At 35.2% G+C, this 19,806-nt stretch overlaps 1 protein-coding gene across 3 annotated transcripts in view; it reads left to right on the top strand.

Moving 5' to 3' along the window:
• The window catches only part of TTC21B (tetratricopeptide repeat domain 21B), a 28,627-nt gene extending 10,669 nt beyond the window's left edge, over positions 1-17,958 (top strand). The window contains exons 12-29 of one of the 3 annotated variants that reach the window (XM_072341463.1): positions 10-139; positions 576-733; positions 1,929-2,153; positions 2,862-3,100; positions 3,397-3,469; positions 4,431-4,541; positions 5,309-5,447; positions 7,017-7,123; positions 7,710-7,898; positions 9,248-9,358; positions 10,524-10,605; positions 11,284-11,434; positions 11,910-12,071; positions 12,467-12,662; positions 13,348-13,572; positions 14,301-14,421; positions 16,084-16,151; positions 17,042-17,958. In XM_072341463.1, the coding sequence (XP_072197564.1) occupies positions 10-139; positions 576-733; positions 1,929-2,153; positions 2,862-3,100; positions 3,397-3,469; positions 4,431-4,541; positions 5,309-5,447; positions 7,017-7,123; positions 7,710-7,898; positions 9,248-9,358; positions 10,524-10,605; positions 11,284-11,434; positions 11,910-12,071; positions 12,467-12,662; positions 13,348-13,572; positions 14,301-14,421; positions 16,084-16,151; positions 17,042-17,119 (2,565 nt within the window). In that variant the 3' untranslated portion in view covers positions 17,120-17,958. Of the gene's footprint in view, positions 1-9; positions 140-575; positions 734-1,928; positions 2,154-2,861; positions 3,101-3,396; positions 3,470-4,430; positions 4,542-5,308; positions 5,448-7,016; positions 7,124-7,709; positions 7,899-9,247; positions 9,359-10,523; positions 10,606-11,283; positions 11,435-11,909; positions 12,085-12,466; positions 12,663-13,347; positions 13,573-14,300; positions 14,422-16,083; positions 16,152-17,041 lie in introns of those variants that run through there. The other 2 variants (XM_072341464.1, XM_072341465.1) reach the window with 2 other exon arrangements.
• Positions 17,959-19,806: the final 1,848 nt, after the last annotated feature.

The raw sequence follows: 19,806 nt of genomic DNA, 5'->3' as shown, positions 1-19,806 counted from the left end.
TATCCCTAGCTTGCAAGTCCTGGGCAGTCTCCTTCCCCACTTCTCAAGCAGTGTGCTTCTGTTCTTGAAACTGTGGTAAAAACTGTGCCAGGTCTTCAACAAGCTGCTTTTTTAAATGCAAAGGTGAAATATTTATCAGGTAATACTTGTATGAATGGTTAGCTGCCTACCTCTCTAGTTTCTGTGCTTTTGCTCTTCAGTTGTAAAGTATTTCTTCTCCGCTGTGTTACACTGCATAGCTAAGTGAAGAATACCTGCACTACTTCTGCCATTTATGTGAGCATATTTTAGTTCTACGGGCACATTGTGATATTGCATCTATTGGTTTCCAAAGGAGAACAGTTATTAAATGATTTGAAGATGGGACAATAGGAAAAAGTATTAATTTCGATTTCTGTTCAGAGCTGCAATAAATAAATTAAAAAATAGTCATCCTTCGTGCATGACTTTGTTCATTGAATGCTTATAGTTATTGAAAAATAAATTATCAAGTTAGTAAACAATGAATGAATGCTTTGTTTAACCCATGTTTCTTATCACCTACTTTTTCACTTTGTCTTTTTTTGACTTCCTAGGGGATATTGAAGCTGCCCATACTAATCTTCGTTATTGTCTGGAAAGGGATCCTTCTTATGCGGATGCACACTTACTTATGGCTCAGGTCTATTTGGCTCAGAACAATTCTCAGCTGTGTTCTCAGTCCCTGGAACTCTGCCTGAGCTACAGTTTTGAGGTGAGTTGGACAAAACTATCAAACCACTTTATTCAGTCAATCATCAAAGGTTTTTGTATGTTTTTTAATATAATGGCCTTTAAAATGAGATTTTTGACTCTTTGGTGATAAACTCTATAACTACATGCTAGTGTGAATGTGGTATCTGAATATTTATCAAATAACTAATTTTTTTAAATGAAAATTGCAAGTACTTATTGCAAGTACTGAAATTGTCTTAAAATACAAAAGAAGGAATAGTTTTCCCTCCAATTCTTACGTAAGTACTAAAAGCAACTAAAACAAACTGGTATAAACAGAACTGTTGATTGCAGACGAACTTCACAATTGACTTTTAAAGGTCAACATAAGAGAACATGAAAAGTGGCCTTTTATTCTTACACAGATACACAATTACAGATAAAGGTAACAAAGGTGCATAAGGAGTTCAGGAATGGAAATTCATGTTGTTTTAGTGCTATAAATTTTACGAGTCTGAAGATATTCTATGCTGACTTGTTCTATTTGTTTACTGTTTATTTTCTGGTTAACACTGATGAGGGTATATGGTACAGCATTCCTTAGGCCTTAGTTGTGCTACGTCTTTTGGCAGTGTGTGGCTGAGTAGTGGGACAAGGTAGCGCTTCCTTGCAAGTGTTCTCTCCTTTTGGTTCCATATTCCACATGATGCAAAAAAGCATAAGGCTAACAAACTAAACAGGAAATAGCAAGGTGCTTGCAGCTTTATACATAATTGCATTTCCCTTATTTAGATCTCTTTTCCCATTAGGTCTGTTTTGAAAAGTTGTGGAAATGGCAGACAGGAATTAAGCCACAAAATTATTCTATACTATTTTTAATTGCAGCCTAATGAAGCAAATGTATTTTAATGGGAGAGATGCTAAAAATCCATTAAAATTCAGTCTAGTTTAAAATAATTCTGTCTCAAAGTCTGACATAACAAAATAGGCAAGTTCTTTATTATGAAACAAAAACTAATTACAATTTTCTGCAGACACCCTGAAAACTATTATTTACGTTATTGAAATTTGAATTGGGTAAATTTAGAGGTTAATGGAAACTGAGGTCAATGCTGGAGAAAAAAGAGTCTTTCAGGCAGATGGAATACTGTGCATGAAGGGAGATCTGGAAATTCCTTCTTTATATGTGTGTGTAATTAATTATATACATATATGTACATATTTTTTTCCTTTAGGTGAGAGAACATCCAGTTTATCACTTAATTAAAGCTCAAACCCAGAAGAAGATGGGTGAATTATCAGAAGCTATCAAGACCTTACAGATGGCAAGGAACTTGCCTGGAATGAGAAAACATACAGCTTCCTCAAAGATAAAAGGAAAAAGAATTGAAATTGATACAAGTGATCGTGTGGCTGTCTTTCTAGAATTAGTAGACGCTCATTGTTTGAATGGCGAACCGGTAAGATTACAAACATACCCAGAAACAATTTCTTCCATCCGTTAACTGAGTTGTCTAATCCTCATTAGCTTAGAATATAAAACCATCAGTTTCTCTGCCAACAAGATATGCCTCCTGACATTTTGAGGATGTGATATCTGGCTTGACATGTGATGTGTGAAACCTTGCAAGAAAAAGATATGTATTCGCATGTGCTAAACTGACTGAAAATTGGTATGCAAGACTTTAATTTTGCAGAGCTGTTGATGTTCACTGTCAGGCATGTAGGTTAATATTTTGTTGAAACAGGCCTACTAGAAATATTTTTTGATTGTGTCCTTACTTTTGTGTTAGTATCCTTACTCTCAACTGAATCTTAACATGCCTTAGGACACTGCATGTGCCTAAGGATAATATATACACACAACACTGTAGCCGGAAGGCCAGAGGTCATCCTTTTCTAAATGGGACTGGTTAGAGCCTGATGTTGGCCGGTTGATTTTTTTTTTTTTTTGGTCATTTTCTTGCATACACGCAACATAAGTGAAGAGAAAAATAACATTTAAAATGTTTCAGCAACAGAAATGAATACGTTGGCTTGGTTTTGCTGCTTTTTTTGTTTTGCTTTATTTTTGTATAATGATCTCAGACATACATTTGCTTATGATGACTTCATTTTTGTCTGTTCAGCAACAAAACCTGTGTTAATTCTGTTGGTTTTATTTGCAGCATGAGGCTGCTGTAGTTCTACAAGATGCCATTGATGAATTTTCTGGAACTCCTGAGGAACTAAGGGTCATGATTGCAAATGCAGATCTGGCAATTGCTCAAGGAGATGTAGAACAAGCCTTGACTGTGCTCCGAAATATTACACCTGAACAGCCTTACTTTGCCCAAGCTAAGCTTAAGATGGCAGACATCTATCTTCAGTGCAGGAGAGATAAGAAGTTGTATGCTGCCTGCTACAGGTAGAAGTGTGCATCATGTATGTGTTCTATTTTCCAAGATGATAAATAGCAGCATCTTGAGCTTCTTTGTTCTCTTTTTGCTAAACCATGTATGTCAGAAAATATAGTGACATAATGAACTCAAGTGTTCTAACACTTAAAACAGTAATTGGAATTCTTATTTTTGGAAAGATTTCAGGTATTTTATTTTAAGAAATAAAGATTAATATCTAGTGGATAATGTTATCACATCCTACTTGTTTAGATACCAATATTGACATGTTAATAATGAACATGGTTCTGTCCTTTGCTTCCAGAGACCTAGCAGAAAAACTGCCAAGTGCTCATACATTTCTTCTTCTTGGTGATGCATATTTGAATATTCAAGAGGTAGGTGCTTGCTAGAAATGAGTAAGTGACTGAATCATTCCTTTGCTTTGGCAAGTTGAGAGAAGGTAGCATAGGGACTCTTAGCGGTAGGTAGTTAAGAAACAAAGTTCTTATGAATGTTAAAAACTGAAATAACCAACTATGAGTGCAGCTGTTCTAAATTCAGATTAAAAGCTGTGGAAAGTACCTTCTCGTAATTCTGGGAGAGAAACTGAAGGAGAGCATTTCCTCTTGAAGAACATTCAGACAACAATTTGAAAAGAAAGAAGTCAGCTACGTTTACAGTAGTTTTAAAACTTGGAACAATTAAATTTATGTTCCGATACTGGAAGTTTTATTTAGAAATCATAAACTATTGGACTTCAATATAAATGCTAGAAAGTCTTTGATTACTTGATGGACTGGAAAGGTTGCTCAGTATTTGTAGAAGATGCGCTGTATTGGGTGAATGTAGAAATTCGAAACACACACACACTTAAATTCATATTTTTGGAAGAGTTGATTGGGTTAGAATATGCAAATTAGATAAATAGTTTGGGGAGCTGTAGGTAATTAACAGTTGTCTTCCCTTTAATGAAGAAGTACAAAGCAAAATAAAATTTCTCTGTGTGCTCTTACAGAACTGGAGGAAAAAAACTGATTATCTTCCGTGACACCAATTTGGCTTCTGCTTTATGTTGAAATGTGCAGTGGTAGAGAAATTTCAGAGGGAAAGTAATCTGAAGTGATTTCAAACTGATTTGTTAGCCAAGTTCTTTCCACATGGTGTTTTAACCTGAGAATATGCATTCAAATGGGCTGTATGCCTTCCAGCATGGTCATTTTTCTCTCAGAAGTTCTGTATGGTGTGAACCAGTAGTACTGGTACCTGCTCTTGGAAGTACTACCAGCTTTTTATTTTCCACACACATTTGTTTTTTTAATGCTTGACTTCTGTGTTTTATCTTCCACTGTTTTGTAGCCTGATGAAGCCATAGAAGTCTACGAGCAGGCTTTGAAGAAAAATCCAAAAAATCCAGCTTTAGCAACTAAAATTGGAAAAGCCTTAATCAAAACTCATAACTATTCAAAGGTATTCTATAATTACTTGTTTGGTTTCATATGTTGAGTAGAAGTGTTTAATTTTATAGCTGTAAAGACTTAATATCCTGAAAGTAAATGTACTATGTAACATGCAACTGGCCAGTCACAGTTTCATACTGGTGAATATAAAACTGATGAATTGTAGTTCTGGTGACTTAAAGTTGATATGTGTTTGGACCTGCACTGAAAGTCATGGTTAAATGCTTACCCATTAATACAGTTGTGATACCTCTCACATCCTTAGCACTGCACAAGAGAATGATAATGAAGGCTTTAGTTTCTTCATATTAGACAAAAAGAAGAAAATATTTGGGGAAAACTTGTGAGGTCTTTCAATTTCCCAGGATGTTTTGTCATAGTGTTTTTCAGATAGATTTTGGGAAAGTGTTTCTCCTATTGTACAGTAAAGCAGAAATGTATAATTCTGATCTGACTGTAATTACACAGCTTTAGCAGCTAATGAAAAAGTAGTTTAACTGACACTGAGTCAGCTGAAGATAATAGGTGCTAACATGGTTAACTTCCATAGTCACCAAAATGTGGCACTGGTTATTCTTTCTTTAATTTAGCTCTAAATCTTGGGAAGTCCAGGACTGCAAGTAAATGACATCCTATTAATACAGTAATTACTAGAAAATGAGTTGGTTGCAGAAGGAGTGAGGAAGAGAAAGGTCTAAGCAGGATGCCATTAAAAATGGAAGTAGTATAACTTTCTGTAGTTTTTCTTTAATAACCAGATTTCTGTGTTTCTTTTAGGCAATCAGTTACTATGAGGCTGCCTTGAAAAGTGGTCAGCAGAATTTCCTTTGCTATGACTTGGCCGAACTTTTAATGAAACTAAAGCAGTATGAAAAGGCAGTAATAGTGCTTCAGCAAGCTTTAGATCACGAGTATGGTATGACATCAGTTTACAGCATAATGTGTAGTTACTGCTGTTACTTATTTGTGTTTTCTGTCTGGCTGTAGGCATTAGTCAAGATCAGCATTTTTTTTTTTTTAAACTGTGTAACACAGGGAACTACAAAGTGATAGACGAAAAATGCTCAAAAATAAACTTCATTTTTACAAAAATACTTGCCAGGGTTTTTGAACTTGAAACAAGTAAATGCAACATCAGACCTTTATATAGGCAAGTTTTTTCGCTCTTTTATGCTAGCAGAAGTTCTGATCTGATCCATATAGTTCTTTAAGTGGAAGATGCTGCCAGGTATCCTTCACTGCAAAGTAACCAAACCAGTTGCAGATCACTTTCTGTGTATTAGGAATGTGTAGTCACAAAGTCAACTCCTTTTGTTTTAGAATGTGCATGGAAGTGTCGATCTTCTATTTAACTTTATTCTCTTAAAAAATAATAATAGAACAACGTAGGTTTATCATTTTGTTATTGACTTAAACATTTAAGGATCCATCTAACTTGATAATCTTGCTCAAGAGAGCTTAATCTTCTAGTGCAGAAAGATTAAATTAGCATTAAGTTGCCCCATGTACGTTAAAATATTTTCTTCTGTCTTACAGTGAGGCAACAACTGTGAGTTGTTTTTAATATCTTTGATAGAAATACTCCACAAGAAAAAAAAAAAAAAAAAAGTATGTCATTGACTAATTAATTATTTCCATTAGGCAAAGTATTGAGTAGTTCAGTATCTCTGTTTAGAGATGCTAGAATATGTTTCTTAGAATGTCAAAGAGAAATGTAGGGAGTGTTATAGAGGGAGCAACCTTATGTAAGGACTAGACAAACTTGCCAGCTGACTTAGAATAGTGTGTCACAATCACAACACTTTGAAGACAATTCAATATATTTACATTAAAAAAAGAAAAGCGTTTGTGTTTTATAATATGTAACTGTGCTCAAGGCACCACTTTCACAAGAGATTAAAATGAATACAAACAGGAGAACTTGTAGTGTGTAAATGCTACATTTACATGTACTATGTACATGCATATTTTTAACCATTATTTAGAATTGGCATTCTGCTTTTTCAACAGATACTAAGCATTTAGTTAAAATAACAACTTGTATTCATGTCTATCTTACTTGTTCCATCAAAGGAAAGCTACTTTGAGGTCTGACTGGAAATTTCACAAAGCAATCTTGTGCTTTTTTTGATATGGTGACACTGAATCAGTTTGGATGTTTTTCATCGTCTTTAAACAGGTTTTTTGTAACAAATATAATGGCTGTTTTTGGTTTCTCACTTAAGTTACTCATTTCTGCAAATGCAAATGGAAGGGCTGGTAGTTTTTTTTCTTTTCACAACTCATCTTTGCCTTAAATCTCACTCTGTATATTATATTTACTCTTTCCATTGCCTGCTAACTCTGCACATAGAGTCAAATCACATTCCTAAATCAAATCAAGCTGTGAACTTCTCATTAAGCTGTTGCCTGGCATACATGGAGAATTTTGGCTTCCCAGGATCAATTCTTAATAGACTAATGTTTGTTTATATATTTCTTATAGTTAATGAACTGTCTTCTCTGATGGAAGATGGACGGTACCACGTCCTATTAGCAAAAATTTACAGCAAAATGGAGAAGGTTGATGAAGCTATCACTTCATTACAACAGGTAAAGGGAAGACAAAATGAAACCCTGTGGAAGCTTGCAACATCTCCATTTTTATTCCTTTTATTTCAGCTTGAGCAGATGGAGGGAGTCCTTTATATGGGAATTCAATAAAATTCAACTTTAAGTCAAAGAAAATTGAGCAAGTTAAATCAGAATTGGGCATGGCTATTTCCATAGCTGTCCTTTTGTTCTCTTGGGGCATCTGCCTTTAACAGAGATCTCTAGCTCCATGGTTCTGTCTTTTCTTAATCAGTCCCTAAACGAAGAAGTAAAATGTGGTAGTTGTTTGCATATTGTCTGAATTTTCTATACCTTAAATAAAGGAGTTAAGTACGTAGACTTTGAGTTTTAGCTTTTGAAGTTTTGTTTGTATGCTTAATTTTAGCCTATTTAAAGTCTTCAAAGTACAATGGATGAACATAAGGTAGAGAAGCATGTTGGAATCCCATCTTCTTGAAGTGTTGAATGCTAGGCTGCTTGTAAACTTGTAAAAACTGTAGCTATGTTGTTGTAAAATGAATGATATAATATTGATTCCTTCAAAAAAAAGCTGACTGATCCTTTCTTATTCTTTTCTCCATGCTAGGCTCGAGAATTACAAGCCAGAGTACTGAAACGGGCTCAGACAGAGCAGCCAGATGCAATTCCTGCACAGAAACAGTTAGCAGCTGAAATTTGTGCTGAGATTGCAAAGCATTGTACAGTTCAGCGAAACTATGAAAAAGCAATTAAATTTTACAAAGAGGCACTTGTTCACTGTGAAACTGATAAAAAGGTCAGTTCTCCCTCTGCGTTTGTTTTCCTCTTTCCTTTTGATACTCAGCAATGCATTTTTCCAATTATCCGTAGCATTGTACTGTTTTAGCAGTTATTTCTGTTTTATGATCAAAACCACAAAGGCTCTGTGTATGTTGTTTTTTTTTTTTCCTGCCTTGAACTTTCTCCTTTCCATCACTCAAAATAAAATAGCTATATATATACTGCCAATTTCAGTGTATTCACCTAAAATCCTCATTTGAGTGCTGATCTATGTTTACTTAGTAGTCCGTTAGTTGCCAGTATGATGGGGCTGCTGTCATGCAGCAGTTGAGGATATGTATGTGAATGGTATAGTAAGAATGGCAGCTGCTCCAGCCTTGCTTGTTGCCTGTCACCTGGAAAGAAATCCCAGCAACTTCAGTCAGTTCAGACAATTTCTGTCTCTGCTGCCTGTATTCTAAAAGTTCTGTCCCTGCTTGGTAGGATTCTGGTTTTATTCGAAAAATGTTATTGTATTGCTTCTCTTTTCCCTTCACTGTCTCTTTCAGATTTGATTTAATGTTCCTTTAACGACATGGAATACAATGACATCTTAGCAAATCTAAGACCAAATTTCTGATTTGTAAAAACTTGTTTCCTGCTGACAGTGCTGTGTTAGATGTCAAGTTTCACTGATGTTCTTCTCTGACATGCCCCAAACAGGAAGTTTCCTAACTAACATACTGATTCACAATCTTCCACTGTTGTATATACAAAACTTTCTTCAAATCACTGTTCTCAAAATTAAAATTCTCACATATGTGCAACTCTGTATCTGTTCCATTGCTTGGTTGCTTGCTTTTCTGTTTCAGAACTAGAGTGATCGAACCCTAAGGATGCATGGTTATGTAAATGCTGGTTTGTTAATATTTATTCTGTGGTGGTTTCTCATAAATGAATTCATATAGTCTTAATATGTTAGGTAGGGAAGTACAAGCAAGAGAAGTTTCTCTCAGAATTTGTTTATACAAATGCAGTTAGTCAGTGGATGTTAATGAGATACTTGCTTGTTGGGACTTTCTAACTATTTACACGTATGTTGTTTTTCTCCCCAAGATAATTATTCTTGCTGAAATTATTTATTCTTTGTATCAATACTGTCTTCAATTCTGCAATAACCATTTAAAGAAGAAAAGTTTTACCTATTTTTGTAGCTGGGGGAATTGAATCAATTAAATTGTTTGATCGAGACTCTACAGAAAATAAGAGTAAGATCAGTCTGTAGAGTAGAATTATACAGCAGAATATGAAATCTCTGGTAGACACGTACAGAACTGAACTTCCTTAGCTATATGCAATTCAAAGATGAAATATTTTACTACACAGGCAATGTTGGAACTAGCACGTTTGTATCTTGCACAAGATGATAGTGATGCCTGTCAGCATCAGTGTTCCTTGTTACTGAGGAATGAGCAAGATAATGAAGCAGCAACGATGGTAACGTACTGTTATACTAATTCTGTGTTAGAAGTTTTTTGAAGTTTTTGTGTCTGCAGTGTGATAAATTAATAACATACAACTTTTAGAAAACATTACAATTCAGGAATGTGAGCAAATCTATTGCAACAAAATATTACTTCTGTTTATGCTGGATACTGATTCAGTGTTAAATTTCTAGTAACCTTCATTTTGTCTCAATACAAAATGTGTGCTTGATATAGCACATGCGGAGAAAAAAGTGGTAGTTGTTAGATTGACTGATGTGACTTAATTGCACGTTCAATTAACTGTTACCAAATGATCAGAAAAAAAGTTACTTTACTTTTCCATCACATTACACTCAAGCATTGTAGAAAGGGGGGGGGAAAGAAAACCATCCCCCCCTCAAAAAAAAACACCAAAGAACCAAACGAAACCACCTTCCAGAAGGAAAGAGCTGGGTACTTTGGGTGTTTTTATGTCCTTATAGAATCATAGTTAACTGTATTCAATCTTAACCTTTTTAAATCACTGCAACAGATTCTCTGTGTGGTTCGTATTCCTATTGGCTTACAAGACTGTTCAAAAGACTTGAGCAACTTCTGTATTAACACTTGAGCGAAATGATTTTAAGATTGGAATAAATTATTCTCTTACATCAAGTAACATCTGGAATTTATCCTAGTGTAGTGCAAGACTGGGGGCGATAGCATTGCAATTATGTTTTGTTAAATTTACTCTTTAGTAACTGCCTCTTGGGGGAAAGAAACTGAAAAAAGAACTGGGTTTACTTTCTCTTCTGAAGTGGGCTGTGTGTTTCTTTCCTGAACTTTAAAGTAGTGTGTTTTTCTATATGCTTAATATGCATTTCTGGGAAATAAAGATAGAAGTTTTCAAGTGAAAACAAAACATCTTTGATAAGTACATTGTAATGTTTTATTCTCTCTTGCTTTCTATCTTAGGTGGAAAACTGAGAAGTGAATCTGTTTGTTATTATTCTGTGTGTCTATATAAGGTGTTTATTCTCCAGAGATTAGTGGGGAAAAAAGCTCTGTTTACTTTTTGTCAAATTCCTGCAGCACTTTAAACCTGGGGTTTTTCTGCCCCTAGTTTTTAAGGAACTAGAGTTAATTTTGAAACACAATTTATAAGGCTTTGTTTTGTTTTTTGGCCAATGCTGTAGATGATGGCTGACCTCATGTTCAGGAAGCAAGACTATGAACAAGCAATCTTTCATTTCCAGCAGCTCCTCGAACGCAAGCCAGGTGAATGTTCAGTAGTGGTATTTTAAACTCTTTGGTACTGATGTCTAGGGATATTATAAATTATATATAGGGATATTATAAATAACTACAAAATGCTTTGTTATGTGATAGTTATAATGCAAATAAAACAAAGACCACCACTGTCTATAAAAACATAAAGCTATTGTAGGGAAAGATTTGCAAATAACTTCTCTCAGATTTAGTAATTTGTACTGCTGCAATGCCATGTGCATTGTTTAACTTAAGCCAAATATAATGTTATTTACTTGTACCTGTAAAGCACTTTCTCTTGTATTTAAACTATCAAGTGCACAAACACAAGCCTGTAAATTTAGGATAAGGCTATGACCTTATGTATTTATGTAGAAATGTATTTAAATAAGATTCATTGAATATCAAGCTTTCTGTGAGTCTGTGTGTGAAATGTGCCTTAAGAATACAGCAAATGTTTTTGAGTGCTCTGGAAAGTGAGGCACAATTGTACTTACCTTTGTACAGTTTATTTAGGAGTATTGCAGAGGTATCACTTTGCTTTTTATCTGACATTATTATATAACATAACTTACATTACACTCTGTCATTTTTGTATGTTAAAAACAGTGCAGGGCCTTCATCTCTAAATCTGTTCATGGTGCAAATAACTGAAATGGCAATGTCCTGTTTATTTAATCTATTCAGATAACTATGCCACTCTCTCACGATTAATTGATCTGTTAAGAAGAGCCGGAAAACTAGAAGAAGTCCCAAGATTTCTTTTAATGGCTGAAAAACATTCTTCCAGAGCAAAGCTTGATCCAGGCTTTCACTACTGCAAAGGACTATATCTCTGGTACTTGCAATTAAAATAAGGTTTATATGATGTAGTGTAAAGTTAAATTAATTTTCTTATCTGTTATCATCTGAAGGTGCTACTTATGGTGTGTTAAGTACTGTAGCAGTACGTTGCTTTAGTTAATGGGATTTTAAGAAAGGTTTCTTTGCCTCTTCTGTAGTACTTTGCAACGAACTCCTCTTCAAAGAAAAGCTGTTTTATCTCATGTACATCTTTCATATTTTCTGTTTAGCAACAAAGCATATTCTTTCTGGTTCAAAGATGTAATGTAACTACTTTGAAATTTTAGAATTTCACGGATTATTTTTAATCTGCAAAACACACTCCTTGTAGTAGAACATGTGGTTCTCAAAACTTGTATTATTGGTGTGTGGAAGGATGTCAACTGGTTTTGAAAAGCTTGGGTTTTAGGTGCAACTTGGGGCAGTCAATTATACTTGTCCAACTTTCAGTAGCTTTATTATCTGTGTAGGTATACAGGTGAACCAAATGATGCACTCCGCCATTTTAATAAAGCTCGAAAGGACAACGACTGGGGACAGAATGCAGTCTACAACATGATTGAAATTTGTTTGAACCCAGATAATGAAACTATGGGTGGTGAAGTCTTTGAAAATCTGGATGCTGACATAGGGTAAGTGAATGAAGTAAGTATTGCTTGGGTTATTCTATTAACTCCCCCTTCCCCCAACCTCTTAATGATGTTTCTTGATCATGTAAATTGCTAGAATTCTGAACTGCTAAATAAATCACCGTTAAGCAGAAAGTGTAGAGGATTTTATCTAGAATCCTAGGCACTTGAAGCTTTGGTTAAAAGATAGGTTGTAGACAGATTGGAACTACTTTTGTTACAGGAGAGAATGTAGAATGCCTGTATAACAGATGCCTGCCTTTATTATGTTATTATGGATCCTGCGTGCACTTGTAAATTATTTGACATATAAATGTGATTTTATATATAAGGGTAAATATTTAAACTATTTTTTGTTGTTTTTGTTTGTTTTTTTTACACATGGTTTACGATAACAGTAACTCAACAGAGAAGCAGGAGTCTGTGCAGTTGGCTGTAAGAACAGCAGAAAATCTTCTGAAGGAACTCAAGCCTCAGACCATTCAGGGTCACATTCAGCTGCGAATCATGGAAAATTATTGTCTCATGGCAACTAAACAAAAATCAAATGTCGAACGAGCACTAAGCACTTTCACTGAAATTGTAGTGGCTGAGGTTAGTAGCCTCTCTTTTTTCTCACAGTCTTCTCCCCTACATTTAGTATGATTGTTTAGTTAGTCTTGTTGTTCATATTGGGTATAATGTGAATTAATTATTTTATATGAAGCATGCAAAGAAGCTTGCCCTGAAATAACTTATTTAAGAAGTCTTGCATGGGATGAAACTTAGACAATATCAGCATACAGTTGAGGTCTGTTATTGAAGTGTGTATTAGCTTTTGGTTTGAGTTCTTGAGTTTGTTTAAGACTCAGTTCTTGTATTTTAACCTTGGGAGGCAGCTAAGCACCACACAGCTACTTGCTCACTCTCTGCAGCAGGCTGAGAGAGAGATTCAGGAAGATAAAAGTGCAGGAACTCATAGGTTAAGATAACTTAGTTCACTCGGTAAAGCAGAAATATCTGTGGATATTCCTGAGCCTGGATACAGGTCTTTTGAGCTCGGGCCTGTATTCAATCTCTTAAAATTTTAACCTGGTCCTTGTGATTACAATTATAAGAATAACTGTTGTACCACATGGCAAACACATTGATGAGATTGGGTGTTGTATCTTTAGTTCCTGAAGTTTAGCTTTTAACTTCCTGATGCCTTATCTTATTGCTTAGAAAAATAAATTGTTTCTTAGAAGTAAAAATTTGAAAATCACCATGTGGTCGCTATTTTTCTGCTTTTTTTCTGCAGAAAGATCATATACCTGCACTTCTGGGAATGGCTACAGCCTACATGATCTTGAAACAGACTCCACGAGCTAGAAATCAGTTAAAACGGATTTCAAAAATGAACTGGAATCCCATTGATGCAGAGGAGTTTGAGAAGAGTTGGCTTCTGCTTGCAGACATATATATTCAGTCTTCAAAATATGATACAGCAGGTGAATTATTAAAACGATGCCTTCGGCATAACAAGGTAAGTGACTGCATACTATAAACAACCATTTTATTTTAATTCGTGTGTTTGTTTCTCATCTGAAGCATGGAACAGGCATGGCATGGGCACAGATCTTAACATTTGTTCTTATTCTGTCCTTTTTTGCTGATGAAATTGTTCTGTCTCTCCATTTCACACTCTTTCACCTGGGGCACATCCAGTTATACAGTACATGTTATGCAACATCAGGATACTGTTTATACTCTTTTAGCAACCAGTAATTACTGTTGTGGGTATATATTACAATGTAAATAAATACGTTGAGTGAAAGCTTCCTATGTCTACTATCTTGTAATAATGTTTTGTTTCAGTGTTTGAAATGAAAAGCTGTAGTGTATAAGTTTTCAAAATTAAGGCTGTGGAAGTAGTGAAGAAAAAGTGAAACTATTTGTGGAAGATATAGCAGCTCCTGGCTGGACTTGAAAATGTGTTCCATAGGATTATTAATTCAGAGGTATCTGCAGGGCTCCTGGGGGCACCGAACATTTTTGGAGTAATCATGGTGTGCTCTGTGATGAACTCTGTACTTGACCCAGGGTGACTTAGGAAGTTATTGGAAAACTCTGTAAATGACTTTAAATCAAGACTATCTTGTCGTCAAAAGTAGAGCAAGTATCACTTATACTTTCTAGTTGAAGAGTCTTGAAGTATTTAAGCAATTAAATGTTGATACCTAAATAAAGTCTTATATGAATTATATTTTGCAGTCCTGTTGCAAGGCTTATGAATACATGGGATACATAATGGAAAAGGAACAAGCGTATAAGGATGCAGCAATAAATTATGAGATGGCCTGGAGATATGGAAACCAATCAAATCCAACAATAGGCATGTTTATAATAATGTATATATACAGTGCGCTGCAGTAGAAATGAATAATTCTACCCCTTACCGGAAGGACTATTTTTCTTTCCACACTGAGAATATTACTGGTTTTTCCTCACATTAGAGCCACAGCTGCCTAAGGATCTACATAAGTCATTTGGAAAGCTCCCACGGCAGATAGCCATTTCAGCTTACTCTTTTTAGTGCAAGGGTCGATCTACAGCTCTTTTAGTTTGCTCTTACATGCTGTCTTGAAGTATGGTGTTCACTGTCAATAATGTTTGTATAATAATACATAATAATACATCTATTGGCTGTAGTAGAGAAGCTTTTACAGCTCTTCTGTATCTGGTGGTGGCAAGTCTCTGTATACTTAATCATTATGGTTTGATAATCAGACAATCAGAAGATTTAAAAAAATACATGTATGAAATTGTTTAAAGGGCTGTAAATATTTGCACTAAATTTAATGGCTAACTGAAAACTTGATAGTGTTCAGTTTCCAGTTTGGATGGTTAATTAAAGCCCAAGCTAGAATGTTATATTTGTTGGCCATTTGAAGTAGGAAACCATTTGTAAAATATAGGTTAAAATGTCCTTTCTTACTCAATGCTTAGTCTCTAGGTCCTGAAGCTGATGATTTACATACATTTTATTCTTAGTTTTGGACTGTCTTACGGCCCCTCAGAAGTACATGCTGCTTGTAATCTGTAGTCCCCTTTTTTCCCCAGCGTTAGGGAGAGATGGCCTTTGGTGTCATCTGGAAAAGCAGTATTGTTTTTTGTGGGCTTTGTGGGTTTTTTTTATTTTTTAGACAATTCTGTAGCTGTTATGGCTATGAACTGCCATGTTTTGTTTCTCTAACTATAACACTTGGAGGCTGCAGTGATTTGGTCTGTGACTGTATTTTGTGTGATCTGTGGGTTAATTTTCTATTGATCATAGAATGGTTTCGGTTGGGAAGAACCTTAAAGACCATCCAGTTACAGTCCCCCTGCCATGGGCAGGGACACCTCAATATACCCAGGGATGTGACTTTTCTGTCCAGGCTGACATATTTGAACTATGCTTTTTACCACTGAAAACATCATTCTTGATGTGTTGCTGCAGGACATAACTATTCCACATGACAGTTGTTTTTGTTGTTTTTTGTTTTTTTTTTTATTAGTGGACTGTGGAACAGTAAAGCATTAAATTAAAATTAAATTAAAAAGCATTAAACAGTAAAGCATTTTAATTCCTTGGTTTGTTTCTGCATCTGTGACTTTTCTTTTGTCCTCTAAAAACGTAATCATTTATTTTGTTTATAAAAGAACAATGTTTTATAGATCCAAAACTCTTGACAGTGTGAAACTCAGTAGGGTGCCACATTCAGTGAAAGAGGACAGCCATTATGTGTTCCGTGGAGAGAAGCTTGCTCTCCAGAATGTCTCCTTTTGAATCCAACCTGGCTGTATCTATCAGTGTGTAAAGGACATTGACGTACTACTTAAAGTGCCTTTCAATAGAAATTTTTTACAGGCTTAGGTAAGGGAAAACCAGAAAACAAATATATTAGTCATAGAAACATATGATGACAAAAATGAACTTAAATGTGATATTTTACTTATTGAATACGGATATTGAAACTGTCACTTTTTTTCCCCCCCTCTCTTTTACTTACAGGATACAAGCTGGCTTTCAATTACCTGAAAGGAAAGAGATATGTTGATGCAATTGCTATTTGTCATAAGGTACAATTTGTACTTAATACTCTTTCTACTCTTAACAGCTTTAGTTTTACGTAATGATACTTATTTTGTTATATCAGTCATCTTTCTGATATTAGTAAGTTTGACTGCGTATAAGATACTTAGTTTGCTTTATCCCGGACTTTCTGGCCAACTGGTAAATAAGAGTTGAAATGGTTGGCTGGCATATGTGAAAGCATATTTAAGTGGCAGTGCCTTCTTCTCTTACTGTGGTATTTGCTTGGTAAATCCATACAGAGCTGTAGCTGAAGACAGTCATAAAATACTTGTATTGGAAGAATTGTTAGAATACTTCATGAACTGTCTGTGTGGTACAGTTATATCTAGAATACAAATGTAGAATTACAGAGCTAAAATTCTAGACCCAGAGTGAACGTAATGATAGAATAATTATTAATAATTAAATTTGCTGATTTGGAGAGAAATTTAGGTGTACTGGGAAGGTTAAACTGAATGGAAGAGGAGGGAATTGCAAGGCAAGAAGATGGTAAGAAAGTCTGAAGTACAAAAGACATAAGAGCAGTTCATTGTTGCAGAGAAAGTATACTTGAAACCTTAGGAATGTCTTTGAAGGCTCCTGTTCTGAATGTGTGCATCTCAAACCACCTAAAGGCTTTAGCCTTTGGCCCATGCATTTTTGCCAGTATGGTTACGAGGCAGTAGGAAAGGGAAGCAATGTCTGAAGTTGATCTTGACCAAATCGGTGGTCTTTAATTACAGATATTTCTGCATTCTTACAAGGAACTTATCATGGTATTCAAAATCCTAGAATGTGTAATCTCAGCAATGAGGCAATAACCACCTGAGCATTCTTTCCTTTCAGATGCAGAACTTTTTACTGTGGAGGTTGTGTTTTTTTTGTCTTTTGACAGGTCCTTGAAGCTCATCCAAACTATCCAAAGATCAGAAAGGAAATACTTGACAAGGCCCGTGCATCATTAAGAACATAACTTGTTTGTTTGTTTGTTTTAAACTCATTGACTTATTAGTATAAGGTGCCTTCAGAAACTACTACAGTGACAGAGACCATATCAGCACAAATGTATTGTGAATAAGATTAATTTGCATTGAATTAGAAGTCTGGATCATTTTCAAGAAATATCTGCAGTCTTTGGAGGAATTGTAGCCATTCAGCAGAAAGTACTGCTTGCATGTATGGTACATAAAACATCATCCAGAAATAAAAGATACCAAAGATAAAGCCCACAGGCATCTCTGTAGAATACTGCCCAAGTGCATTTCAGATAAACACACAGCTTGGATTCTAGCGACTTACTTACTGGAGGTACACTTTCAATCTACTTTTCAAAGTAACGTGTGCAGTCTGCAATGTATATAGTAAGTATTGTGTGAAAGTGTGTATTTTTAAGGAAAGTAATAAAATAATTCTAAATACAAATGCATAGAGCAGTCACTTTCCAGACAAATGCTATGTAGGAGGTATTGCGCTCTTTTGTTCTGTGTCCCAGCACTGTCAATATGTTTTAGGGAATATAATTCAGTTGTGTTTTGTTTGGTTTTTTTTTGTTTGTTTGTTTGAAATAGTGCTCGACAGCCTGTCCCAAATAGTGCAGGCATTATCTATTGTTAAGGTGCTGGATCTTGCTTTAAGAAATCCATCTATTCATAATTTCATATGTTTTTATTTTTACGAATGCTGAAAATATACAACTTTTTCAAGATTAAAGAAGTGACTTGCTTTGTTCTCAATGAAACTTTCATTTTTAATGAAACACTAACATGTAAAATTAAGATCTTATATAAACATTCATTAAATATTTAACAATTATGCAAATTTTTACATGGTATTTTTTTTCTACTCATGCTGCATTATTCATCATGGAGATGGATATTTGTCATGCTTAATTTGGAGTGTTAAGATTTGTATCTTGCATGTAACATGCTTGCAGATCTTTAAGGGATTGGTAGCATGCTGTGAATAAAAGAACAACTTGATGCTGACAAGTGTTAAGGCTACACAAGAGATGCTGTTTGAAATTGCATATAATCTTGCTTATCTGTAACTGGGTGCAGCGTCTTGGGTAATTTACAGCCTTGTTTCCTAAACAGATTGCTATGTATCCTCAATGCAATGGTGCTGCCTACTGGAGATTTCTAGATCCTGCATTCAAGGATGTTCTGAGCTTTTGGTCAGCCAAACTGAAACTAACAGGTAACAGGTGTATAATACTTCTACAAGTTTGGTATGAACGATAGAGTTGACAAAAGACCTGAGTAAGTGGCTTCTCCTTCCCCAAGTAACCTTGAAACTTAAGCTGTAGACATATCCTTTTTGTACTGAGCACAATACAGGAAGAAAAAGACTTGGGTTGGGTTACTGGGGGGAGCTGATAATATATGGGAGTAGATTGAGGGACTTGGAAGGATTTGAAGAATGCTGAGGCTGGGAGGAGTTATAAGGAATCCGATTATGAATCCTTAAACTGCTGGATTATTTTTTTTCCCCCCACTGGTAAAATATGAAGTACCTAGCACTTTTCAAGGCAGTTTCTAATAAGAGAGCATTTCTTTACCCACAGCCTTTTCTGTATGAGATTGAAGTCTTTCTGCTTGCTCCCTCGCACTGGAATAACTTAGCTCAAGTTTAGAATAAAAACGGATGCGTTTATGCTGGTACATGCAAGACATGTTCAAAATAGGTAAAGCTAATCTGTATCTACACCTTTCTTTTAAGCATCAGATACATGTTGCCAGTTCATAAGATATGATACAGAAATTAGTTGATAGAAATTGGTCTCAGACTTGAAGCTTTTCCTTGCTAATTTATGATGGAGATTTTTGTTGATTTTAGCATGAAATAGAAGATTTCTGGAATCCTCTTAGGCTTCCTGAATTACATCTAGCTACTAATGTGCCTTCTCTTTAATGAGTTAAGTCTTTCAAATAAGAGTGCAATTGAGGAACATCATTAGATTTCAGTTAAAGAAACAGTGGCTGTAAGTAATTCTTTAGAGGAAATTTTGCTTTAATAAAACATTCCCAGAAGAAAATGGTCTTTCCATCCCCTTGTAGTCTGTATAAGTCAGTTTAAGTTTCTCTGTCCTTACTATTTTTGCAGAAGGAATGATATTTTTTCATTTCTCTTTTACTTTGAGCATTAATTCCAGCTTTCCTTCTGCTTTTACAGTTCTTATTTTAAAATTCATGTCCTGGTAGCTTTTTTTCAGTCCCTTAATAAATGGTTTTGAATAGAAGAGACTCCTAGAAGATGAGAGGGAGGATGGAAGGCAGTCAGTAATGCTTCTTTCAAAGAGCTGCAGTCTTTAGCATGATGTTGCTTGGCAACCCATCTTCCACTTTGCCTCTGTTGAATAAAAGAGGAGAGCAAAGCTGTGGTTTCTATTGATTCATTCACTGAAGCTGGGAATCTGGGCATCCTGTAGCTATAGCAACGTGAACCATAGGTGTCGCTTCCTCTACTGTCCTGACCCTGTAGGTACAGGATGCCTAGAGTATCTTCTAGAGGATACCTAAAGTGTTTTGTTTTGTTTTGAGGGGATGATACTCTTTCCTATTTTTTTTTTTCCTTTCAGATACTTATCAGTATTAGAAAGATGATCTAGAAAGTATAATTGAGTAAAATAATATAATTAGACAAAATGAATTAGAGTCTTAG

The sequence above is a fragment of the Excalfactoria chinensis genome, chromosome 7 (genome assembly GCF_039878825.1).
Source record: "Excalfactoria chinensis isolate bCotChi1 chromosome 7, bCotChi1.hap2, whole genome shotgun sequence".
Taxonomy (NCBI): Eukaryota; Metazoa; Chordata; class Aves; order Galliformes; family Phasianidae; genus Excalfactoria; species Excalfactoria chinensis.
This window is presented reverse-complemented; position numbering and strand designations above follow the sequence as displayed.